Raw genomic sequence first — 27488 nt, 5'->3', positions numbered from 1 at the left:
TAGACACACATACTTAGATATTTTATTACTGCCATCACCTGTTTTGGTTTTTATATTCCAGTTTGTACATTTATGCAAGTTACACTGATTTGCTTTAAGTACAATGACCAACAAATATAGCGCCCAACAGAGTGCTCTAATGACAACGACAGCACTTGAAGGGCTGGAGTCACAGGCAGTTTTTCGTTTCATTAACCGGCACTGAGATAAAAACAGATCTGCACCAGCTGTGAATAGTTACAGTTAAAAGCATCTTAAGGATACAAAAATAGCCATTTAGTCTTTCCTTTTCATTTTTTCCTTCTTTCTGTTCTACAGTATATACACAATTCCATAGCTGTTAAATAAACATGGTTTAGATTGGGTTTTTATAAATACGCTTTTCTAAAATAGTTGATCAGCAGTTTGTAATGCCAAACAGACGTGGTTTGTCCTAAACAACTGGCTTTGTAAACTAGGCATTACAAGGTTTAGCAAGCGAGCTTGAATTGCAAGTTTAACAGTACACAAAGGAGATTTGTGAGTGTAGGCATAACACAAAATACCAAGATGGTACAGCCTAAGAAATGATGCAGTTTTTCCCTTTACGGCCTTTTTTCTTTTTGGACTTTGTCCATTGGTCATGAGGAAGAGAAAACATGCCGGCTTTACAGCTAGAAAGGTCATCGGTATAGTAGTGTCTTTCGGGTCTGGGCTGAGGAATGGGCTGCCCCAAGAAAAAGCCCTCTTCTTCAGAATCAGATGAAGATGACGAACAAGTAGAACACCAGTCGTCTTCGTCGCCATACAGGCCCAAAAAGCTCCCTATTGCTTGGCCTTGTCTGTAGTCTGACATGGCGGCAGCATTGGGGTGACCGTGGAGGAAGTGATACCCCTTTGATCCAAGGGCGCCTCCTTTATGAGCCACTTTGTAGTTTGTTTGTTCTCTCTCCTTGGGCAAAAGGTTGAGAGCGTTTTCAGAACGGGACTTGCGACTTCGACGCCTCCTGTGCTGGTGGTTAGGACGACCCGACTGGAGGCCCTGCTCCTCAAAGTGGCACGCCCTACGACGAGTCCGCTCACTCATAGGGGGCTGGCGCAGTGGCAGATCGCAGTAACGCCCGTTGTCCACCACATCGTCTGAGAATTTGACTTGCTGAGGTCGAGACTGGGAGCGTGCTCTCCTTATGGCAGGGACGTGTGGTTTCGGCCTGTTCTGCAGAGGAGTTTCGTGGTCTTCTGCAGCGGTTTCCACCACATCCTCCTGCTCCAGGCTCTTTAGGGAATTTGAACTTCGATGTAACATGGAGGAATTGAGCGTACCCATATTGCTGCTTTTCTCACAGTCTTCTGTCTCAAATTCATGGAGGCCTTGCAAAGAGTATACTTGAGGTCGAGCTATATAGTCGCCGCAAACAGAGGCACCTGGAAAGGAGAAATAAATATTTTTAAAAAGTCTTTTTAAAGGCATTATTTTCCTTTGATTTACCATGTTAGGTTGTTTTCCTACTCACCAGTAATATTGGACAAAGCAAGGGACTCTATGGAGTCATGGACACCTTTATCAGTCTTCTTGAACTCATCTGTTATGCACTCCAAAGAGTCTGTGTACCACTGTGGCTCCTCCCCGTTTAGGCCTCCTCCAGCTGCATGATCCAACTCTAACTCCTGGATTTTCCTGCTGCTTGCCGGACCTGGATGACTACCATAAGCAGAGTCCCCTAACCCATCCTGCGACTGTGCCCAGTACATGTCATCTTGGTACTTCTTATTGACCAAACCTCTTTTCCCCCCACTCCCACTACTGCCACTTTTTGAGGGCTCCTGCTTCTTGGCATCTTTTTCTGCAATCCAGAAATTGGTGGGTCGGGAGTCATTTGCTTGCTGGAAGACTCCATGCTCGCCAAACTTCAAGAGCAGCTGAGTCATGTAGTCTTCATGCTCGGCCCACTCTTCTTCCTGGTCTACCACGGCCTCAGTCTCATCACCGTGCCCCCTCCATAAATGATCCTCTGAGAAGTTCATATGAGCAATCTTGTTGGTCAGGGTGTCGTCGGCGTTTCCACTGAGGCCCTGGAATTTATAGTTGACGGTTGGTGAGAAGAGGAGAGACTGACGACATTGGTCGGCAGAGCGACTGCTCTTGCCTGTGCGCACGCTGCAGCGAGTTTCACGTGAATGTGCTGATTGGAAGGCGGAATCAGAAGAGTCTGAGGCATGCACGTCTTCTCCGACAGTGCAGGCTTTGGAGCAGTAAATGTGACCATGGTATGGTAGGAAGGGGCAACCAAGTAGAGGACTCTTACACTGGGCACAGCTGAAGCAACTCTCAGTGGCATGCCAGTGGAGACCGTCATAGGTCATTTGGGCGTGATCAACACCTGGGAAAAAAGGGTAGAGTTTAGAATGTTGATCAAGTGTGTAATGCTTTGGTTTAAAAGAAAACCTAAAAAAAATTGAAGCTGGGAGCAAGCTCTTCAAAAAGCTACCTGTGCCGTTTCTACTTGCCGTGGCCCCCTTTCGACCCCCCCCCCCCCCCCCCCACACACTCTCCCCCACTACTCCTGCCAACCTGGTCATACTTGCATGTGCGGCTTTTGCTTTGGTTTTATCTCAACAGCAATCATTTTACTTTTTGGTCCCCTGGGGGTGACGAACAGGTCTATGTAATTTCTAGAATGATCTACACCAGTAAAAATTCAGATTTAGACCTAAGTGCTTTTTGTTAACCACACCCACTTTCCTAATATTTTCATATCATGTTATTTTGTTTTGTTCAGCTTAAGACAACTATATATATAGATATATATGTATATATGTATGTATATTTTATTGTATGTAATATTGTATGTAATGTATGTAATATTCTATTCCAGTTAAAATCATGCAAGCAACAGGGGAACCACACTTTTGCCTGCTCGCCACACCAACTCTGCTCAAATCTACAACTTCTAATTCCAACACTTTTCCCAAGTAACCTCCCAATGATGCTTGGAGGAGTTTGAAAGCAGTAGATCAAAAATCCTTAGGAGTTTAAGCTTTTAAGTTTATTACGATGTTCATTCCTCAGAAAAAAACAACCCCAAATCGGTATTTTGATCCATTCACACATTTCTGAGGATTCCTCTAAAAACCTATGCCCCTCCCAGCTGTCAGCACTGCCAGCACCGCCCCCAGGTTAACACACACTTTATCCACTGAGGTAGTGGTGATCAGCAAAAACTCTTTCATTTTAAATGCACTATATGCACATCTATCTTTACAAAAGTTTGGATGTTTTTTGTTTTTGTGGGCAAAACGCAGGCGCGCTGCAGAGGCTGGCTCAAGGATGATGTCATGAAATGAGCGAGAGGCGGTGCCTCAGAGATCCAGTCTTCTTACTTCCAGGTTGGAAAATAACTCAGGAAAATAATTAATTAATAATTAATAATCGTTTGCGTGTCTCAGGTATTATATTATCATACATGAATATGGTTTACTAAGGCTTAAGAAAATCATGGTACATGCCCTTCAAACATTTAGCTGGTACTAAAGGTGTTTCTTTTCTGAAAATGTAAGATGGCAGCCTCTTCTTGAAGTCAAAGGTCAATGAAACTTTGGTCATGGTTATAGATTTAACCTGGTGGTGTGTGTGAAATTTTGTGAAGATCACTGAAACAAAAGTTTTCTTTGTGGGTAAATGTGAAAATTGACAAATATTAAACTAGTTAGTGGATTTAGAATTTTATTTTTAACCCCCCATAAGAGATTTTTGCCCCATTCATATTTTACAGTTTCACCTGTTGCGATGACATCTTTTTTTAGGGGAGGGCAATCCCTCCAGATAATAGTTGCGCGCAAATTTTGGCGAGTTGTAAGTATGTGGCGGGGTCAAATTTTCACTCAAAGCCGCTGTTAGGAAAGAATTGCATCAACAATATTGTCCTTGCAGGCCAAGACTGCTGCGGGTCAGAAGGATCTTACCTATGTGTTCTCCACAGGCCTCACAGTATTCGGCATAGAGAGACTCGAAGCAGCCACAGCAGTACGGTCTGCCATCCTTCATGATGTATCGCTGCCCTCCCAGAATTGTTTCACATTCAAAACAAGAGAAGTGCTTCATGTGCCAATGCCGGCCCTCTGCCTCTGTGCATTCATCAGCAAAAATGATCTGTGGAAAACGTGCAGTGTTGGATTTATAATATAAATAATTTCTCAACTGGGTTTTCAAAAGGCCAAAAATGACAGATATGAATCCTTCTGCATGCTATTTTTTTTTTATTCACTCATGCGGTTTCTTTACCTCATCACATGCGGAGCAGCGAGGTTTGAGTAACTCAGCATGGTGTCTTCCACAGTGGATCTTTCCTTCATGGTAAAAGTAAATCAAATCTACCAGCAGTTCTCTGCACGTAGAGCAGGCAAAGCATCCCGGATGCCAGCATACGCCAGAGCTCGCTCTTGATGCAAATATAGCCATTTCTCCGCCGTTGATGTTTTCGCTACACTGCAAGCAACATTAAAAATGTTTGAAAGTCCCTCAGAGACTGTCAGTTCCGGTGGGCAAAGTGGGAATATTTCAAAATGGAGCATCGTCGATGCAACTTACAAGCTCACAGATGTTGTTCAGAAGATTGCGGGGTAACAGTTTGACTGTTCCCCTTCCCAATGCTTCCTTCTTCCTCTGGATACTAAACATGTGGAGCTCCTTCTTCTCCTCCTCGGTGAGCGACTGGCAATAGCGAACCTACAAAAGGATGCAATAAGTTGTGCATGGAAAGATCAAGCTTTTGACTCACGATAAGCATGAAAACTATGATGATTTCCACTTTTCTGCAAAAACAAAATTGTATTTCAAGTGGGACCTTTCCATAAATCTTCAAAGGATGCTTTTGCCAGAATGTGGCAAACATATTAGCAGTTGTAAACTTAGGTAAGACTGACAGAGTTCATACTGGAGCATGCTGAACAAAAGCAACCCCTGACCCCAGGTCGCCCTTCCTACACACGGCAACAAATCTCCACCCACAGTCCCTGATGGAGAAGCTCATTTTTACAACAGGCCTTTTTGATGTTTTCTAAAGCCTTAACAAGAGAGAAAGCAGACGTTTACACAAACAAGGGCTGTGTTTAGAGGGAAATCAAGAGGATGGGCAACAAAGGAAGAGAAGCAGCCAAGTCGAAGTGTGGTGCCAGTGCGGTGGTGGCATCGTATAAAGTCTCTTTCAAACCGCATCCTTCTCCCCTGCTGAGCAGGCCTCATAAAAACCACTGCTATGACAGGAATCCCTCTGGTGGGGGGGGGGGGGGGGGGGGGTGTTCTGGGGGGGGGTTCTGGCAAACATCATAAAGCCATCAAGTCAAAAGTCACATTGTGCCCACACTACATGCTTACAAGAGGGTGGAACACAAAACCTCTGCTGTGAAGTCAACACGCATGCCAAGGACTCACTTTTGGTACAGAGATAGTGGTACTTCTGCACAGCAGGAAACAGATCCAGCAGCTGACTCAAACACCACCAGGAGTTTACCCTCCTCTATGCGTCTACATGTGAGGATCAGTTATGAGCTGTGCATGGAAACTTCAACATACAAATGGTTCTCACCTCATTATCATGTGGTGGCAGCTGGTACAGGAGCTGCTTAATTCTGAATTTCTCTCCCGGACTGTTCACGTAGGGAATCTTCTCCTCAGGAAGGCAGGAGAAATATAACTGGACCTGGAAGAACCGATACATCTAGGTTATAGATTTTTTTGCAATATTTTAGCTGTTTTACACCACACTTAACCTCTCATGCTACGTTCATACCAGGCTTGGAAACATTTTAGCGACTAATAAAAAAAAGTCTATGTAAACATGTTTTGGGCTTCACGTTTAAAGTTCGTGTTCACGAGTCTCTACCCAAGATTTTAAGTCAATTTTCTGGCTCTTTGTACAAAAACCGCCACCATTGAACGCATGTTGAAAGTCAAACAGTTCTTCTCAGTTCACGGAAGTGCCAACCTTTTGAAAATTGATCATGGAGGAGAAATTGATATTTTTTGGTGCCCGGGTGAACTGTATGACTGCAAGTCTTTGCTGTGAATGTAATAACCTGGAATGAGAGTTGCACCATTTCAACATTTCACACCAAGCCACCTTCAACTGTGCTGTACACATGCTAGCAGGTAGCAACTGTCCAGTGTGAACACTGCATGCTAAGAACAAGTTCAAGAACCGCTTTCGTGAACATGTCCGGTGTGTACATAGCATTACTTACTATAGTACCAAAGACTAAAAAAGTGTAAGCATTGAATTCTTTATTTTGGGGGGAATTTTGGACGCCAATTTAGATCAATATGCAAGTTAACTGTACAACTTAAAATAAAAAGTCAGAATATTTATATGCAGCTTTGTTCTATCCTCAAACCTGCAACATAATTTAAGGAATATTAATATATCTGTTACCCAGTTCAGTAAAAATGTCTTTAAATAGATGAATAATTACTCTATGACTAATATCTGGATTGGTTTCTTCTCTCACTACCAAAATATTGACATAAAAAAAATTATGAAGTGTAGCACAAGTGGTTAGAACATTGATTTACAGTTTATAGTTATAAATTCTCAGCAGTACAGAAAAAGCAAATAAGCATTCAAACCATTTTTCCCCTTAGGAAAATGAGCACTAAATCATCAGTATGTTATAATTCCTTTTTTTTATAAACCGCTTTGGAAATGTATTTGGGGAGCTTTCTTGAACTTTTCCTTGACCCACTTCTATGTTTTCTTGTAAAAAGAATAGCACCACTCCTGAATCTACTTCAGATTTCAGATGGTCCAATCAGTTAAACAGCTGGTTTTTGTAGGATATGCTCATCCCTGGGGCGCCCAGGACCAAGCAATGTGTCTTGCATCCTGACCCTTGGAGCAGGCAACTGAAATCTAAACTTTATGAGGCGGGGGCCATTACATTCAGCCAGATAAAGAGGTGGGATGTGTCTGTTTTGTGTGTTGTGGGACTTCTTGCAGCTTCGAGTGTCTAGAGGTTGGAGGGTCATTTCAACACCCCTACTGCCTCCGCCATAAATTATGCACATCTTCATGCCGCCGTTAAATTGTCATCTAGCTCCTTAGGGGCTGTGGAACAGTCGGCCATAACCAAAGGACCTATGTGGTTTGACACTGCAATGATGACCCCTAATGCACAGCCCATTTAGGGAATTGGCAGCAGTAAAGGCATTACAGTTGACCTCTGGTTTTTCCCTAAACAAAAAGCCATGCATGTTTAAGTCTTTGGGTTTACTGCTGCTGAATACTCGTCCTCTCTAACCCATCACCCACTTATTGCTTTCATGTGTGGGTTTTTTTTTTATGAGCAAAGCTGGATGGAGGGAGATTGGGAAAAGGAGAAGTAAGTAAAGAGTGATGAGAGTGAAAATTCCTAAGTGCCACATCACATTGGCTGCCCTCAGGACACAACTAAACAGGCCCAGTTAAACGATAGCCCGTTGATTCCTTATTCCACCAGGAGCAGCAGGCTCGGTGCACCAAGTCCTCCTCCAAACAAACCTCAGATAATCACAAGCAGACATTGCCGCACCGCAATGTGTAAATGAAAGTACACACATCCTGCCAGTAAGAAAGAGCCTGACACTGACAAGAGTACACCAAACACAAAAAGAGCTTGCAGGTTTTCTGAAATAGGTTGTCTTTTTCACAGATGCCATGTTTTAGAGGCTGATGTGTTATTTATTAATGTGATGAATGCCATTTATCTGGGTCAGCAAAATGGGCTGTAAGGGAGCTAAAATCAGGTCAGGGCTGTTTTTATTCTCTGTCAGGGGATGAACATTACTCACCATGATGGCTTCGGGAAGGAATGATTTGTGAAGTGTTGAAACGAACAGTTAAAGAGAAGTATGTCATGCAGCTTTTTCAGATCAGAAATGGGCCAAACCATTGAAGTGGCTGCAAATGGTACTTGCAAACAGCACAACAAACACTTGTGCTAAGGAAGAGACTGCTTACCTGCTCAGGCCGAAGGCCAGGTGGTACCCAGGCATACTCCTCCAGCGCACAGCCGGAGTCGTCGTCAGATGTGGAGCTGCGCTGGAAGCCAGAGGTGAGCTTATTGACTTTCTGCTCCATCATGAAGTCTCGCTGGCGTGCCCCACTATGGAAGCCAGCTGCTGTCCCCGCTGCACTCATCAGACCCCCTTTCTGTTACAAAAACAGAAAAAAACATAAAGATTTATAAAAAGAATAAAAAAAATGCGTTTTCTTCCTTATTTAAACAACTAGTCAATCCACACAGTAAAGGACAGTCTAAGGACAGGGATGCCCAATTTAGTTAAGTCTGCTTAGTTTAGTCATTACCTATTTGAATTCTATGACTTGTTCTTTATGATTCATGTTTTTAACGCAATTACCGCCACGAAGCCCACTAAGATGACTATTGTTGTAAATATTGGGCTATGTCAATAAAATTTAATTTAATTGAATGAAATCCATAATTAGCCTGGGTTTTCAAAAGCCTAAACACATCATCACCACTTCTTTCATTCAAAGTCCAACTTTAAGAGCCAATTATGGCATCTGAGCAGGCCTTTTTTGTTGGTTAATGTCTAGTGATGAGTCTTCCTACATAAAAGCTCCCATATAGAGCACCACAACCTTTCACTGCTATTGTGGTGGCAGTTTAATGCGCGCCCTCCTCGTGCGGCTTCTGTGGATCCAGAAATCATTAGGAAATTCCCAAAGCTTCATGAGGTAATATCCGATCTCATTATGCTGACAATAAACAGAAAACCATTTAGAAATACACACATGAGACTTAAGCTGTGCACTCTCGGACATGGCTCGTTACTCAGTTCACCCACTTATATGAAGGCATGAGTCGCGATCAGGCACTGGTTTCTAAATCTTTGGCTTTCTTTTGGGCTTTACATCATTTTGTGTCCTCCTGAGACTGGACACATGGGATCTGAGGCTTCAGAAGTTGAGTGTGAAGTCTGAATAAACACAGGCCTGGCCTGAAGACAGTCACCATATGGGGAATGTCTTCAAACCTCTTATCTCTTTTTTTTCCTCCCATCTTCTTTTTGTTTTCTAACCTGCAATAAGCATCTGATAGTTCTTTTATCTTTGACACAAAAAAGCAGTGACAGACAGGTAAAAAGGTTGGTACGGGACAGTCCGGGTAGACCAAAAAATCACAACTGAGCAAGAAGATCAAAGCGTGAGAGCATTCACTCATAGATTTAAATGAATTCAAACAATTGTTTGACATAAAATGTTTACAAATTCACAATCTAAGATTTTGGCAGTGCCGGCAAATGAAAATGCTGGTGAATTAAGTATTTTTGAAACACAAAACCAAAGCAGAGCCTTTATCGGCTTCATCCAAACAGCAGTGCTTGTTGGTCAGAGTTTTGGACAACAAGGAGATGATAAATGTGCGTCCAGTTGTAGGCAATTCTCACAGGCTTTGGAGTCTGGCTGAGATCAAATAGGGAAACCCAGCCACCCTCCAGGAACCTGCCTTTTATGCCACCTCCCCCCAAGCTTCAACCCCCCATGGCTGGTGAGGGCAAAGAGGAGTCCAGGAGGACAGCTGAGAAAACCAGGCACAGTGAAGCACAGCCTTTGAACAGAGAAAAATGGCCTGAAAACCAACAGTTCTTCCTAGAATGACTGATTTCAGGGCTTGAGGCGGGAATCCACATAGATTTAGTACAGACACCCAATAGAACCACTGGACCATCTAATGGATCTTCAAGGACAAAGTAGCAACAATGGTCGTAAAAGTATCAATGGCCGGCATGTTCTTGCAAGTCTGCCCAGTAAATTATGATGGCTAGCAGTAGCTGCTGATTCATTCATAATGGCGTTGCGCCACAGAGTGTCAGGTCAGGTGTTTGAAATATTCCAGGAAAAGGCTTCTCTTGTTCTTAACAATAAAGTCATTGTTGAGAACACCAAAGGCTTGTTTGTCAAACTGTCTTTTATTTTTGGTTCCTGACATTGTGGTGAATAATCTCACACATGACGAGGATGAAGATGCATAACACCAGGTATTTGAAATGCATTCACGAATGCGTGTTTAGCCCATGACGTTCACACTGGACAAGCAGTGTTTTTCCGTGTCTTTTTCCGTGTCTTTTTCTACTGTTTACTTCCATATGTCCCCCACCTACAGTTAGAAGAGGCTCAGTGTGAAATGTTGAAGCTGTTTAAATCTTGTGAATTTTGCGCCAGGTGTTTTTTTTTACAGCTCTATTCCATTTCCATATTTCCTGGCTGGGAACAAACCCCAATTAATAATTAATCATGTTTAATTATTTTTCAAATGGTTGGCACTTCCATGAATTAAAAGGGATGCCATCCATACATCGTGACCAAATCTCAGTTCCTGATTGGTCAAAGTTGGACTGGGTTTCATTTACAATGTGCATTTAATGGCCGCGCGTTTTGTATGCAAAGCCTGAAAACAGTCATAGAAACTTGTGTAGCGAGGCTTGAATGTAAGAGTTTTAATTGCAAAAGCCCAAAGCACGTGTTTACATAGACTTTTCATTGAGAGTGGCCACTGGAATGAGTGATGCAGAGGCCGGTGGGAATTTAGCTCAGCAGGCGGATGTGTCTTTAGATCAGAGCGAAGGGTAAAAATGTGTATTTTTCTTTGTAGTTGCAAGTATTGACTCACAAATGAGACACAAAAAAAAAAACGGTAAAAAAATCAACCGTTGTTGAGAGGTTTGGGTTTCACATGGGGGATGACTTAACTTTAGGCAGGTCCAATCAGGAGAATTTACATCAGGTACTAAATCAGTCACCAGCTGCATAGATGTTTGCTTTGTTGGCCAACTAGCACCAAAGACGTCCAACGCAGCCAAACCTGACTCACAGGAATGTCAGGCGTGAACTTTAGCCAGGCCCTCAAATGGAACACAGGATGTGCCCAGCTTGGCGTTCAGCAAAGCACCTTTCCTATCTGACCACATTTTTTTTTCTTTTCACCGTCTTTTGGTTAATTTCCTCTCTTTGCCCAGAGGGCTTCCTTTCCCTATGAATGACAGAAGCACGAGCCAGCTCTTCTAGCTGTGATTAAGCCGACTCGTCCCTTCTTATGGCTGTTTAGGTTTGGCTCCCAACAAGGATGTATCCTTTGTCAAATTACTTTTTCAATTCCCCCCCTTTTTCACCCCCTCTCCCCCAATCCCCTGCCCTCCTCCCACACTTTCCAGACCCCTGCAGTCCTGAATGTTTAACAGCCTCTCACTCTTTTGTAAAAGTGCTTGTTAACATGGCTTTGGGAGCTGCAGGCCTGCATATCTGACTGATCTTCCCACAGGGGGCTAGAGGGCAGTGGGGGTGCGACCAGACTGGAGCTGAAATGGGATGACTAACATGTATGAAATAGTTAACGTTGTGTTGCACAAAAGGGGAGGAAGTTAAAGTCAGGCCAGGGGAAGGATGAAAGCTCAAACACGTCATTTATAAGGTCTCAGGCGGCTCAAACCTGAATGCATCCCACAAGTATCAAGGACCTTTGGGTGCTATAAAAAAATCAAACAGTGAAGCTTATATTCCAACAAGCTTTGTACAACATGAAAACATTAAAAGGTTGGACGCAAATGTGAGTCATTGAAGAGCAAAATACCAACTTGTTCACATTTTAAATCATTTTTGAATAGACCTTTAAAACTCTGGGACTTGATTTAGTTGTGGGCAGCATGTTATTTATCACCTGATCACATTCAAACCTCTATAAAACCTCATATAGAATTGACCTTAAGAACCCAAACAAAACATTTGTGTTATTTTCAAAAACCTCTCAGCAAACCTCAAACATAAGTTCCCTGTTAAAAGCTAGATACTGGAGCTTGAGATTTAACAAGCCCGCAGAAAGTGTGGAGGAAAAATAAGCAGCCTCTGCTCTGAATTAGGGTCTATATTCCTCTAGGAAGTGAATGATGGACATGCATTCAAACCAACACAGTGCTCTCAGTCAGTTTGGATCGGCCCAGAATGTTTAACTTGGCTTCTGCTGCCTTAGAATTGCCAGACAGTTGGAGAAAAAAAACAAGGATTTAACTTGTACGTCCCTACTTGTGCTTGAACTCAAATAAATGTGTTTATTTCTTTCCATTTCAGACAAGATAAAAAAAAGGTGATGAATTATTGCTCTTCTTGTACTGGCAAACATTTCCCAAAAGGTGACTCTGTTAACTTTTGGAACCTTGTTTGATATATGTTGTCCAAAACATGTAATGTACTCAAACGACACACAAAATGAATTTGTTAGACAACTGCATCCTTGTTTGAACCGACAGACTTGTGTGCATCTAAGCAAACCGAAAACTTGTAACTGAATGATTTTTGTAAAGGTGCTGAAAAGCTGCACAGAGGGAATTTATTTGTGGAATTTGTTTAGCAAAGAAAAGAATCGTTAGTAGCTTAAAAAAATAGAAAAGGTGGAAGTGGAGTGGATGAATGCAAGTTATCCATGTGGATGTGCTGCAGAGCTGCTCCTTTCGTGGTGTAGAAAGTGGTTTTCCAAAAGCAAATGGAATGGAATTGTGACATCCCCACACGCTAGCTAAACCACCTGCATGCACGGACCAGGCTCAACATGTATGCTACTACAAAATACTCCTTCAAAGTGACATGCTGTTGAATAAAAAACATAACTCAAGCATACTCATTGATGCCTTAGACTTTGTAAGGAAAACTCCAACTGGAGCACTTGTGTTTTGCACACTCCACATTTGTGGATCTTTACATAATATGAGAGAAATTGAAAAAAATGACCGTCACCAAATGGCATTTGAGGATGAGTGACAGAGCAATGCTTTACATAAACTTTTCTCTTAGCAGTTTAACCTTTCATCACAGAGCCAGAATGGATGCCATTGAGAAACCATTCAATCAGTGCTGTTCTTACCTAAGTTTGGCCTACTCTCCTGGGTCAAAAAGGGACAAAAAAAAGATCTTCTCACAACTATATCCAGCCCTAGTTTCTTTTCCAGCCTCTGGGGTCCATATCTGTGCAAGATCCTGGGAGCTCTAAATCCAGGACAGGAGTAGTCAGACTTCCAGAATAGAGCTGTCTGCACTGGAGCAGCCCATGTCAAATCTGAGAATGGAAAAAATCAGGAGATATCTGAGTAGACATGGGAGAGTTTAAGAGAGAGTTTCAAACACACATGTGTCCATGAGTAGCCCAACCAGATGGTCATCCCACCCGTGTTTCTCTCAGCCGCCACACCTCCTCCACCTCCTCCTCCTCCTCCTTCTTCCAGGCCCCTTAACCTGCAGGCCGGCCCCTTAACCCCAGAGCAGCCAGTAACGGCAGGGCATCGCAGAGCAAGGCGTCTCTGCACCGGAGACTCTGCTCCTGTACTTCAAAGCATGCTCCCAAATGAGAAGCACTAGCAAAGCTGACATGAACTAGGGTAGAGCGTAAAACACTAGTTAGTGGAGAGCTTCACGGGCCATCCTCAACTGCAGATTTTTACATTTTCATTTCACTGAAATGTCTAAAAAAATATATCAGTTTGATGATTTGAACATCAGGCCTGTGGTTAAATTTCACAGACACGCTTTATACGGATTTACTACCATCTTCAAAATCTCAGATTAGCCTCCGAGCGGATTTTATCGGTCAGTCTACAATGTTCTATAAAAGCCTTTATGTCTGCTTGTTCAGTAAAACTCCCCAGGAGGGATGCAATTGACCTCAGCCTCTCCTTCAACTCTCCCTGAGTGTCAGAACCAGGTTCTTCTTAAGTTGCCTCTTGACATCAAGAGGAAGCTGTTAATTCAAACTCTGCTCTTAATGGCTGTTTGGTGGCAAAGTTGGTGTGATCATTTTGCTTCAAAGTGAGAAAGAAGTGCAACCTTGTACAAATCAAAGCTTCTTCTTTGGAATGTTACAATGTTTCAGGCAGTGAGATAAAGCATAGGAGCTGTTTAATTAGGAGGAAAGAATCTGGGAACATGTTGAGCCAAAAGGAGATTTGGGAAACATTTCAGCACCAGCTTGAACATTTTGGATGTAATTCTCTAGATTGGATGAATGGTAGCTATGGATTTCCAAACCCCTTATATATTTTCCTAAAATAGTGTGTATGTCGAATCAGTAAAAAATAATTAAATCTGACATATTTTCTGGTATTTTTTGTACTAAATGGTGACAAGTGTTGATTAGCTTAGAGGTGTGTAGGTGCACGGACAATGCCACTGTAGGAGCCAAGGCCAGGGAGGAGTGGCGCCTTGTCACAGCAAACTTGAAGCTATTGTGCTGTTGCAAAAGACTCAGCACCCCTGCTCAATTAGCAAGTCTTCAAGGTAAGAACTGGCAATGCATTCCCCCTTCAGAAAATAAGATTAAATGAAATCACTTAACTAAAGAGTTCAGAGGCAGTGTCTGGTCTTTTAGATTATGATTTTAAACAATTTGTTCACAATTTCAACAAATTTTCTTTAAAAGAAAGTAAAATCTGAGATACTTTGTTAGGACAAACGTCCATAAACGTCTGAATTGGCATATAAACTCAACAAATAAAGTTAGACAACTGGCTGTATGGTAAAAGGTTGGACATCTGAATGGTCTAAAGTTGGAGAAGTACTGCATCCCTGACCTTTAACCTTAAAGAACACCACATGACCCATAAATCTATTGCCTGTGGGCTTTATGGCCCATACCCCAGTCATAGCCACAACGACCTGAACAGCATCTCACACCTGGTCTGAACCTTCCTACTGCTGTAAAAGGAGAAGAAAAAAGGGGGAAAAATGTACCCTGTGCTAATGGCCAGGAGGTTCATGTCCGGCGTGTTCTGACAATGACAGGCGAGGACGATCACAGTCCGAACCAACACCCAATGATAAAAGTTCATTCTTCTCTGACACGTCGCTTTAGACTGATACTCATCATCCTGGGATTGAGCCGTGTGAGTTGCCATGACATGACGACACAAGCACGACCAACACCCAAACATCACCGGTTTAGGTTTTGCTCCTGGGACATGGATTAAATTGGGGTAATGAAAGGGGCAAAGGGAAGGTCAGTCTCAACCTTCCAGTCACCAATGACAATTGTAAGCACCAATTTTCACTTCCATGTGAGCTGCCCTGTAAAAAAAAAAAGCATTCTTAAGGTTTAAAAGAATTGCCAGTGGGTATTAGCAGGATACAGGCTCAACAAAAGCTTCAGTTATAAAGGCCAATAAAAGCCTATCACCCTTCTGTAACAACAATCCTGTTTTAGGCCTTGAAAGAAGGAGGAAAAGGTCAACTGGTGGAGCAGTCAGTGCATTGATATTGACTTAGCTAGATTGGTGCTGACAAACCCAGGTCAGACTGTGAGCTTCTTAGTCCCATAACCCTCACATAACCCCTTTTTACTGTTCCACTCTGACACAATAGAGGCCACAGAGTCAATGTGCGTCTCACAAGTGACATTTTTCTAAAATAACACAAGAATCCATTTTGATTTAGCAATTGACTTAAAGATGGTGAACAGGTTGAGTGGGCTGAGTGAGGGTGTTAACAAAATAAGATCTGAGAGTTAAAGAACCAAATTTGGTGATAAAACATTGGCATTTCTAAGCTGAAAATCAAATTTGCAATAATAGAAAGCTACAATTGCTTTTGTATTTTGTAGGTTTGTGAAATGATTAAACAAAACTTAATATTTTGCATTACAACGTTGTAAATTTAAATGGTGACATGGAAGGATAACAACTGTCATGGCATTCCTATGTCCTGATGTTGAAGCTTTTTGCCATAAATTATTGCGAAAAGACGTAGTTTCCATATGCCGTTATCTATAAATTAAATCTTAGGTAAAAAAGACAGGCTCATTCTTCATCGTCTCCTCTTCATTCTTCATTTTTTAGCCAGATTTGACACCCTCTTGTGTAGTTGTAAAAGTCAGAGCTCATTGGCAACAATGGGAACCAGAGCAGCAGAGCTTCTGGAGCTGTTAAAGGGAGGAAGGCCCTTTATTTGAGGATGTCATAATTCAACAAAAGCCTGTGGCTGTCTGCACACAAAGCAGCCACAGGATGAATGGGGTTCCTCTTACACTACACACTTGCTCTAACAAAAGCAGACAATCAAACCTGTTCTGTGTGGTCTCTATGGATATGAGCAGGAGATGTGCATAGATATCAAAGTCCATGAATTTTAAGATGACACGTTCAAGCACTCTTTCTTTTTAAGCTGTCATTTTATTGTTTCATTTAAGTCCCAATCCTCCCCTCAGTTATGAAAGGTGGCAGCCTTTTTTTATTAAAAACACTTCTATGCCCAGGTTTGATTTATTCTTTGGTAAATGTAAAGCTCTTGAACATGAACACATCCTTTGACAGAAATTAACTTAAAGGCCACTTTAAGGCATCTCACACATATGGATTTTTAGAGTTTGTTTTAAAAAAAAAAAATTCTGCATTTTTCCCCCCAAACCTAGACTGAAACGGATAAGTGAAAGAATCTGCAGTAGCAGAGAACCCTTGGGTGTGAGTGGATTGTTTTTTTTTAAACAGATATAGTATTCAAAAAAAAAAAAAACAGGAAGAAAAGGTTGACAATTACCACATGTGGAAACATTCTCCAAAGCTGTTTGGCTTCAAATGGCAAACCATAGAATCCAACAATACACTGAAACACTTCGGAGCTGCCTTTTTAGGATCCCACTAATGACTAACATTCCAGAGGAAAAACTCTGGTACAGTCTTTTAGGGTGTTCTAATTAAACACATGCTACAGCAGTTACAGCACAGGGGCAGAACTCTGACAACTGGGATGCTTCTTTCCAACACAGCTTAATTTGACATAATGGAAACCATGAAAGTGGTAATAAAAGGGCAGAAACAGCTGAGAAAACAATGTTTCATACAGTTTTAGCTCATCTGGTCAATTCTGTTTTGAGATAAAAAAAAAAATTAAAGAGTCATTTTCACTTTTTTGTTTGCACTCATATGATTTTTTTTGTACCTCAAAGATATTAAAGCATATTACATTTGGTAAAAATGCAACAAAAAAAGGTTTTAAAAGTCAATAATGTTGTCTGTATAATTGAATATCTTATAAAGACAATTTTTAATGTGTGTGCATAAAGAGGTCAATATGTTTCCAGGTCTAAGAGTCAGAGGAAAACATTTACAAGTGTGTCTGTGCATATGTTTACCATATTTCTCTGGTGACTGACTCCATCACTTGATGGGAGTTTTGACACTTTTGCTGACATATGTGTCTATTATGGCTATAGAGATTCATAGGAGCTCAAGTTTCACCTTCAAAGCCTTTGTTTTTTATATTTTTTCATTAATTTAATGCAACTTTTTAATTGGAGAATTTACTTAACTGATAGTGAAGTAAAACTAGCAACTAAACTAAACTATTAACACTCGTATTTGCTTCCTGCTTCTATATATATGGCTGGGACTGGCAAAGGTTTACTCACAATCTACAAACTAAAACTTCAGCCAATCAGATTTTTAAAGGAATTAAAAATAAATTATCAATATATTTTCCATTTAAGTTGGGAAAGCAGGGCCACTCTACTTAAAATATTGCTTATTCAAACAATTTTTACTTAAAATATTCACTTTTGATTTTTTAACAGAAAATAAACTTTCCGACAATATTTAAGCTTTATTTTAGATTTTCAGTAAATTATTCCTAATGTTATGAAGCTCCACCCCTTTGTCACATTCTTTTTAAATCTCTATTGTCTTTTTAGTTATTAAGCAGCTGGATCGCTCCGTTGGTTAAATGCCGGACTGGCACATAGGAAATCAGGGTTTGTTTCCCAGGGGCATGATGAGCTTCAGCCAGCATCTGTCCTTGGGCAAGAAGTTTTGCACTACTGTCTAAATGTGAAGCCACAAGGATGTCCAATTCTGCGTCTCCCTGTGCTGGTCCCCAGCCCGGATACAGGGTTATGTCAGGAAGGCCATCCGGTGTAAAAATCTCTGCCAGATCATCTGCGTGAATCAGTGAAAGCTGATTTGCTGTGGCGAGCTCTGAAGAGATATGCCAAAAGGTGAACAACAACATTGTTTTGATAGTTTTTAACCAAACAAAATTGGTTTAAAATTAAAAGACTTGCCAATTTATTGATATTTAACTGAATAATGCCAAATTGTAAATCATTAAGTCATAAAATTTACATCTGTATTTATGAATGAATTCCCAGATAGGCTATTTCAACTTAAACCATTTATTTTAGCCATGTTTGTATAAATCTAGGCTGCTGCATGATTCATTCATTCATTTTCTTAACCGTTTATTCCCTTTCGGGGTCACGGGGTTGCCAGAGCCTATCCCGGCCACTTGGGCGTAGGCAAGGGATACCCTGGACTGGTTGCGAGTCTGTCGCAGGGTGGAATATCCTCAATCACACATCCATTCACTCTCACACCTATGGACAATTTAGAGTTGCCAATCAACCTATGTAGCATGTTTTTGGACGGTGGGAGGAAGCTGGAGATCCCGGAGAAAACCCACGCATGCACGGGGAGAACATGCAAACTCCACACAGAAAGGTCCCCCATTGATGTTGTGTTTTTCATGTCCCCCAGCCGGGACTTGAACCGGGGACCTTCTTGCTGTGAGGCAAGAGCGCTAACCACTGCGCCACCGTGCAACATGCTGCTGCATGATAACCTCTTAAACCAAACCTTCTTCAGTGATCAAACCCTTACCCTTACCCTTCTTTTTGCTTTTTTATCCTAGTTATTTCCATCAACCCATCCACTCTTTTAGCCTATTTTAGTAAATGACAGTTTGTGTGATTCAAATTACAGGATCTTATTAAATTTCATTGTGTTGATGGCAATTAAATCAAAATAAAACCAACCATCCAATGACTGAACCATCCAGTGCAGAGAATAGGAAGTCCCACCTCATAATGTCTACCTTTCCTTCTTTTGTAAAAACTTTCACTATGTGCAGGTTATTTTTATACATAAAGGGTTGTTCAGAGGAAACATGCAAATGTTAAAACTTAGACAGAATAAGTAATAATGTATTTATTTTTAAACCTGCCGAATGTTGTCCCTTCCGTACCTCTTCCATTCAATCCTTGGCAAGAGCCAGGGTGATGAAGGAGAAGAAGGAGAAACTATATTTTAGGTTAGGCTGATGTTGTGTTGAAAGAAGCCTACGCTGAGAAACACAACAACATGAAAGCCTCTGATTTATTCACTTTAACCCTTGTGCTATCCTATGGGGTCAAGATGACCATTGACGTGTTCTCCCTACCATGACAAAGGTGGATAAAGGTGGAGAGGATTTCATGTAATCCATGGACACCAGTGAAGATCACAAATCATTGAAGAAAAAAGTTCAGCGCACTGTCTAGTGGGTCTAGATGCCCCAACTCCCAATGGTAAAGTGCCTAGGATAGCACAAGGGTTAATATATAAATAAATACAAATAATAATACATTAATACAAGTAAATATTTGGTTTGTTTCTTAGATATTCTGTGCAAACTAGATCCTTCTGTGAATACTAGGGTTTTTCTGTTTGGACGGGAGATTCTGTATGCACACAGATGGCTGCATTATCACTTTCCAAATTATAAATCCCTGAAGAGTGGATCTTATTCTCGGAAACTATGTATGTAATGAGTCTGTTTTTGTCACCACCAGCAAACTATGTTGGAGTCGCTAATGCCAAACCATTTAGAGCCACAGAACATGGAGCTGATTAGAATGAAAGCTGCTCACTTAATGTTCTTTTTCATTGCAACAAATATCCCGCCAGTGCTGGACTATAAAAGCGTGTGCTTTCGTGAACACAGGACAGATGCACACATCTGCTGAGCTCATGTTTTCTTTGGGAGCCCAGCCCCTCACAGGAAGACAGTGCAAGCACAGCAAACAAAAGCTCGCCTCTTTGAAGTGGCCTCTCACCGGGAAGCCGCCATTGGATTGTTGTGGCCAAACCAACTGTTTCTGCATCAGCTCAGTGAGCTCAGGCGAGCCCCCCCCCCCGCCTCCAGCTGCTGTCCCGCTGCACATGTCCCCAGCTGGCCTTTGTCAACATGACTGCATCTGTCTGTCATCAAGCAATGTCCCTCTACCTGTGGATGACCACAAAGTCCAATTCTTCAAATCAGTCGTAAATAGAACACAAGAACTCTTGCAGATTTATATGTAAAAAATCTTTAAAAAGTGACGGTAGGGATGGCGGACAAATCCCTTACTCTATAAAGCTTTTACAAAATGTTTGGAATTTCTTTCCAAGATTAATAAATAAAAATAAAAAACATTGAAAGACCATTTCCTGCACTCACATAATTCTACCAGGAGACAGGACTCAATGTAAAGTTGGAACATTTCTGGAAAACAACAAAGAAAAGGTAACAACTCTAATGTTACTTATTTAAAGACTCACTCCGATCATCTTTAGATCTATTGTAAAAACGTTTCCAAGTGCTCTTTTAATGAATATAATAAAGTTTTTGGCCAAAATCAAAAAACCTGAGTCGTTTCTGCAGAATGGCAGAAGTTGTGGGCGGAGTAACTATGCCCCCAGTACCCATCATCTATTTTTTCACACATTCTCCCGCTAGCTTACAGCTCCTCACAACTTAACATTACAGGTGCAACAAAAACAGCGAGAAATATTGGAGCTATCCGGCCATTCAATTTGGAGCCAGATGCCAGAGGAGGAAAAAAAAGATGGAACTGTTTGTTTACAAGAGGATGCATCCAAATGAAGCATCATAACAAATAAGATATTTTTCAAATGGCATTTTTTCATCTGCTCCTGATTCACAATGATTTGAATACAGAAATATTCAGCAATGCTATTTTAAGCTTAAATTTCCTCATATATGTCCCCCATCATGAAAAAGTATTTAATAGAACGGACACACAAACAGCTTTTGCCCTCAGCTTTCCTAGAAAATCTCAGGAAATGCCTTCATTGTCAGCCCAAAACGCCTTGCATAGTCCCCCTTTTAAACCTCACTGACCTTTTGCTGTAGTCCACACTCACTGGCTCCACCCATCTGATAGCACAAACAGGAGGAATGAGAGCCTCAGGAAGGGGAGTGGGAGCGACCCGTTTAGCATATTTCTAGCCAAATGTCCGGAAAGCTTTAACTAAATCCCCTGATGTGTGCTGGGGGAAATGAGCTTGACTTTTTAATGACCATATCAGGGTTATAAAGTTTCCTTTTTGCTTTTTGTCTCAAGATTCTTGGCTGGAGACCCTTCAGATACAAGCCCATGTCACGTTATATCAGAAGAAAGAATCTCCATCCGTGAAATTGCTGACATAGTTTTGTGTCTGTTCTTCCCCTTTACAGGCATGTTGATAATAAGCAGCTTCGCAGAACTGCACTGTGGTTATTATGCACTACATGTGCAAAGCTCAACATTATGCCTATACATGGTGGTAACAGCGAAACATGTGTGTGGAGCAGGACTTTCATCAACGTGGTGGTCTGATTTTCTTTCTTTCGTTTTTTTTTTGGCCCTGCAATTATGCTGTGTGGTTACAAAAGATCTGCCGGTGCATCAAACCCCAGCGAGCAAGCCAAACCCTTTTCCCTCTATCATCCTGCAGCTCCTAATAAACAGAGCTGGGCCTCGAAGCGCTAAATCACTAACTACCTTTAATCACTTTAGAATAATGCTTTACATGTGGATCCAATGTGTGCCACTGCTTCAGGCAGATCCCACACTAACTCCCATGATGCTGGTTTAAGGCTGCAGTAGGGGAAGCACAAAGCTACAATCTCTAAAAACAGAGATTAGTTTGGTCATTTTCAATTGAAATAATTTAGCTAAAATTTTTATTTTTTCTTCATATGAGTGAACACTTTTAATGCTATAAGCCTTAAAAACCCACTCTGATGTAAATTGTGTTTTTTGGTGTATTAACATGTTTTTGTAGTGTTTTTTTGATGTTGAAGGACAAATATAAAGAAAATTAAGCTTCAAATTGAATTTCTGATTTTGTTCTTTAATTCAAATCGTTGTGAATCAGAAGTAGACCAAAAAAAGCTGTTGGAAAAAGCTAGTAGTTGTTACATGGAACCATTCACAAGGTCCACAAGCCACAAGCTCCCTGCTCCGCTCCATTCCAATGCAGACAAATAGATTCATGTACATCAATGTTTTCCTTGTCTGAGCTGGTATCCGGTTCAAAACTGTACAGCAGGATAGCTATCGCTCACTGTATTTTTTTGCACCGCTATTTTTAGATTGGGGTTGCGAAGGGCTGAAAGAGAGCACGAGGGAGTGCAGAAAGATGGATGCTGGGAAGTGGGGGAAGGTTTGTTCCACACCAACAGACCTGCCCACAACACAGAAGTAAATTCTACTACTGCTACTCTGGAAAAACCATGTCCTAGAAAACAAAACAAGTTTTTGTTTTTTTGTTTTTAAAACAGCATGATCATAATTAAAAGACCACAAAATTAAAACACTTTAAAATAGATAAAAATTTGAAGTAGATACGTTACCGGTAAACATATCTGCATTTTTTGTCATTTTTGAGTCACACATGTGACTAAGGTGGATGATTGAAAACTTTAGAGTTAAAAGAGCTAATCCTTTTCAAAGTCAAGCTAAAGTTAAGTAAAGTTAAAGTCCCATTATCTGTCACACACCTAGGTGTGTGAAATGTGTTCTCCGCATTTGACCCATCCGAAGAGCGGTGAGCTGCAGACACAGCTCGGGAACCATTTGGTGGTTTTCATATCCACAAAAACAAAAGCAATGGAAAAAGTTATTTTTATTCTTTGAGATCTCACATTTATTTACATGTTGTTACTTCAGTTGTGATTCCATCTGTCTCAAACACCTGAATATCTTAATTTCGTTTTTTTTTTTCCAGTTATCAATTACAATATTATGATTGCCTAAAAGCATGTGTACTACAAAAAACAATTTAAAAAGTTGTACTAAGATACATTTGGTTAAAGTTCATTATCCTGGGTTTTATTGCAATTCAAAACATTTTACTGAATCAGAAGAGAGTCTGTGGCAACCTTTCTAAAAAAGGTGCTGATTTTTACATTAAAAAACGATTTTTCTTTCACACTGTTGTCACACTGCCTTAGATTGAGTATTTTTGCTACCTGTCATTTAGCAAACAAGGACAGTAATTGCAGATTCATGCACCACTGGTATTTAAACAAACTATGCTTCTGTCAGCCCCCCCCCCCCACACACACACAACCAGTGTACAGTCAATGGATTCTGCTTTTTGCCATCTGACTGTGGCAACGCAACTACACCTCCCTGTGCAGAGCCATGAAAGACTGGCCTCGTCTGACAGCTCTTCACAACACTTGGCCCTGTGCTGCTCTGCTTTTAGCCCTTCTGAGGTGAGCTGGACCACGTCTGAGGATAAAAAGACTGCCAGAGTGTTATGGCTTGCAGGCGATTTAAACGGGCGCAAAGTGATTCATTCTGGCTTTGCACAAACAGCCTTCTGTGTTCATTTCATTGGTTCTGGGATTTTAAATCAACAGCGCCCGAATGTATACACACTGGCACCAGGCGGTGCGTTCCACCCATTCCCTCTCAGCTGGGTGTCTGCGACAAGTGCGTACACTCTGCAGCTTTTACACGCTTAAATAGGTGAGCACTCTTTCTGTCCATGTCAGGACGAAGACACACACGCCATGACAGGCTTATTGTTTATGTCTGAAACTGTTTTCATTTTGGTGATTTGTTTCTACTGCCACCAAGTGTGCTTATGTTAGAGGCCTATAGCGTCTCTGGTTGAAGCTACACGATGAGATCATATGTGGTGAAACTGCATCTGCAATCAGAAACTCAATTTTTTAAACAACTTTTAGAGGGTAAATAGATCAAAGAAAAAGGTCTTTTGCTTTCCAAATTTCTTAAAATGTATTTGGACACCATGGTGCTTCTTTTCTATTTCAGTTTTTGGAAATGGGAAATATGAACAATGATTGTGACCAATAATGCTGTTTTTAAATTACTTTAATAGCAGACTCACTTGTCCAAACACAGTATCTTAATGTCTTGTCTATTGTACATGTACATTTCTGTTTGAGTTAAACACCCAACTTCTCCTTTTTTTTTCCAATTTCTTGGTCAAAGTCCCACTCCAAACATCTTTTGATTTATTTTAAAAGTGTTCCCAGTGGTCTTTTAAATATGATTATGTTGTTTTAATAGACACAATCAAAATACCTGTGTTGTTTTTCTAGGACGTAGTTTCTGCAGAGCGGCAGTAGTTCATCAGATATTCACCTCTGAGTAGTTGGCTGACTGTTGGTAAGCCCACCCCTCCCCTGACATCCATCTGTTTAATGCTCTACCGATAGCTTACAGCCCTTTACAACCCCAACCATACATTACCCGTACAACAAAAATAGCAATCTATGTTGGAGCTATCCAGCCGTACAGTATTAAGCCAAATTTCAGCTTGGATGAGGAAAACAAAGATGCATTTGGTTCTGGTCACCAACAAGTGGATGCAACAGAATGGAGCTTTGTGAATAGAGCAGGGAGCTTTTGTCTTGCTACAGTAGCTTCACATCTGATTTTCTTTATATACGTCCACCATCATTAGAAAAATGCCACATGAACATGTTAAAAACACCAAAAACATGATTTTCTTTGATGTCTTCTGTCTTTACAGGCAGTCAGGGTGTCAACCTGCGATCTGGCCACTAGGTGACACCGCTACCTTTGTCCTGTAATGAACTGCCTCTCTCGCATCCGAGCCAGCAACTTTTCCCCAGCCGTCCCTCTCTACATGAAATGTTTCTCATCTGGCCAGTGTTCCAACAAGAAAAAAGAAAAGAAAAACTTTTTTGGGGGGGTAAGTGCTACAATCGTAAATGGGAGCAGTAACACTTTAAAAAAAGATTCAAGTACCATTACTTACAGAGTAATACCTTTTGAGAGGCACAGTTGACTCTGAGTAGATGCTGCAGTCAAGTGCTCTTTATGCAGTTCAGGTGGTCCAAAGTATAGTATCAAACATAGGGACGAGTGCCCCTTATTTTGCTTTCTTTTGTTAGCACAAAAATGGTTTCCATGACACATTAAATATGTCAAAGCAAAGACCAGGCCATCTCCTGCGCTGCTTCTTCAATCTAAGTGGAGTGCTCTGGGTTCAGTCGTGCTCCGTTTGCATCAGCTGTGCTCATAGTGACAGATATCTGAGCAGTTTGGTACAAGCCAGGTGGGTCTGTCCTTCTGTCAACCACCAAGAATGCAAAATGGGTTTAATGGCTTATAAAAGAGTTCACTAAAGCCCAATCAGAGCACAAAACTTAGCAGAAAGCTTTGGGTTTATAAGTATAAATATGTAGCAGTAACTACTCCCATATGTCTGGTAGTTTCACAGCAGAGGGTGCGCACTCAGAATGGAAATGAAAGTCATTTAAGGTATATGTAATTCTAAAGGTCTATGAGGGCTGATGAATGCTCAACTTTAGCTGTCCCTCGTCTCTTTTTTTTCCACTTTTATTATTGAACATGTTCACAAAGCACTTACTTACGTTTGAGTAAATGAATGGCAAAATATTTTTAAAATAACCAGCACATAGGTGTGATCATAAAATATTTCGAAAACTGCTCCACAGATCAGTATTGACTGGTACCTCTCACTGAGCAGCACTTTTGACAGTCAAACAGAAGTCAGTAGTTGACAGAGAGCGGTCACCAACTAAACCAGTTGTCACCAAAGTGACAGGCGACAGCTGAGTCCATACATCTGGAGGGCCCCAGGGAGCCAACACTTCTACACCCCTGACGCGTCTGACCGAGCCTTCACAGTGTGACAGGTATGAAGTTACTCCGGCAACACGCGCACGGAGCGCGAGACGAGTCTTTTTGGAGAAGTGCTGCGTAAAAGCGCAAAGCGGGGGGATTAAGATGGCACTCTATGCTGCTGTTTGAGTGTGAGAAGCATGCACTGAGATTGCTGCTCCAACACATCTTCACACTTCTGCATGAGTCAAATCGGATTCTTCTTTCATCTGCGCATTTAAATGGTTTGAAGCATAAACCTAAGGAGAACGTGATACAAACACACACAAAAAGACAGCATACATCTAATACCAACATCTAAAAAAACTCACAAAAAAGTCGATTCTTATTCCACTAACCTCCAAAAATGGTCACTCACTGCAACAGAATCCAGCACCAATATTCCTGATGTGAGGAAATCGATTGCGTCTCATTTGCATCACCAAAGTCCAGAGAGGCTGTAGCACACTAGCCGAGCCAGAGACAGTGCCTGTTCCTCGAGCACGAGGAGATAAGCTTAAACCCCTGAAACCGGCTGCACGGGAGACGCAGGGCGCGCGTAAATGCAACTTTACGCACGCAGTCCCCACAGCGCAGTGATTTCAGCCCCGGCACGGTGCGCTGTGGCGCTGTTCGGCGGTCACAGTGAGATGACATTAGCGTTGCTTCTTGCCTATTGGCTTAAACCAGAAACCCCCACCAATCCGGAACAGACGGAGTGGTCCTCTCTGCATAGTGGACAAATGCTCCTCAGGGTTTAACTCAATGCTGCAGCACGACTGAGTGGCTGAAAACCACCACAACCTTTTTAGTTTGTGCAGATTTAATAAAAAAAATATAATATCAATTTTGCACACACATGAAAGAATATTTAAGGAGGTGGAAATTGCGTGCTTTGCCTATTCTACATCTATCATGGATCTTGACATCAAACCTTTTCACCGAGTTTAGAAATCTGATCCTTGGTCACAAAACCTATTTGTTCTTCTTCCCAGCACTACAAACTGCACAATGTGCTTTATGTTTCCTCACATTGACTGTGTAACACAACTCCTAGTCATCCGGGAACATGAAAGGCACAAGCGGACATATGAAAAGAGCAAGCTGTCTATTGTGTCAGACAAAATAGTTGGAGATGATCACAGATTTGAGAGCAGCCACCACCCAGAAATCAGTGTGTGACCACAGTTGTTAAATACTCGACTTTGAGGTGCCTATTGTTGCATAGTCATATGGGTCACAGTGGGCCACATTGATTTTAAGTATTTGTCAGCTAAAAACTGATATTTAAATGTCTGAATGCAATGAGTGCACAATCATGGAATACCATGCAATTGATTAAGCATACTCCAACTCTGAGGGAACTCAATAAAAATGAACTTGACCTTTTAATAATGAGCCTATGAGTGACACTTAATTTTAAACAAATCATCCTTATCATCTGACATATTTGAAATCGAGATCTTAAGACTTTTGGAAACATGAGACATAAACCTGACAAACTCTTTTGACCTTTGTGGCTCTCCCACATCTTGAACCCATGACCCAGTCAACATCCCATGGATCAGAGTGCGTGAGCTCATGCTAAGTGAGATCAGGTTGACTGAATTCAGAGGGGTCAGTCATTCTGCCAACAACATCATAAACAGTGATGCACAGCTCTGTCAGATCCTGCAGGCTGAGACGATACAGCTTCTACTAATCATTGTCTGCAGGTATAATGACTAAGGCAAATGACAATTACCTATTCTTTATTTTACACAGCTTCAGGAAAAAGC

The 27488-nt window shown here is 41.4% G+C and overlaps 1 protein-coding gene across 2 annotated transcripts; it reads right to left on the bottom strand.

The window, feature by feature from the left end:
• Positions 1–26350, bottom strand: prickle1 (prickle planar cell polarity protein 1). 2 transcript variants are annotated; one of them, XM_023955660.1, is made up of 9 exons: positions 26070–26350; positions 12889–13080; positions 7971–8162; positions 5565–5678; positions 4568–4705; positions 4262–4465; positions 3943–4129; positions 1494–2360; positions 1–1404 (listed from the first exon to the last, which is right to left on the bottom strand). In XM_023955660.1, exons 3-9 carry the CDS (start codon positions 8148–8150, stop codon positions 560–562), a joined length of 2535 nt encoding a protein of 844 aa, XP_023811428.1. In that variant the 5' UTR covers positions 8151–8162; positions 12889–13080; positions 26070–26350; the 3' UTR covers positions 1–559. The 2 variants fall into 2 exon arrangements, with proteins under 2 accessions (XP_023811428.1, XP_023811427.1); XM_023955659.1 differs by lacking the exon at positions 12889–13080.
• Between the last annotated feature and the right edge of the window lie 1138 nt (positions 26351–27488).

Source organism: Oryzias latipes, chromosome 6, assembly GCF_002234675.1.
Source record: "Oryzias latipes chromosome 6, ASM223467v1".
In the NCBI taxonomy this organism is placed as follows: Eukaryota; Metazoa; Chordata; class Actinopteri; order Beloniformes; family Adrianichthyidae; genus Oryzias; species Oryzias latipes.
The sequence above is the reverse complement of the archived record's forward strand: the minus strand, read 5'-3'. Positions and strand labels throughout refer to the sequence as shown.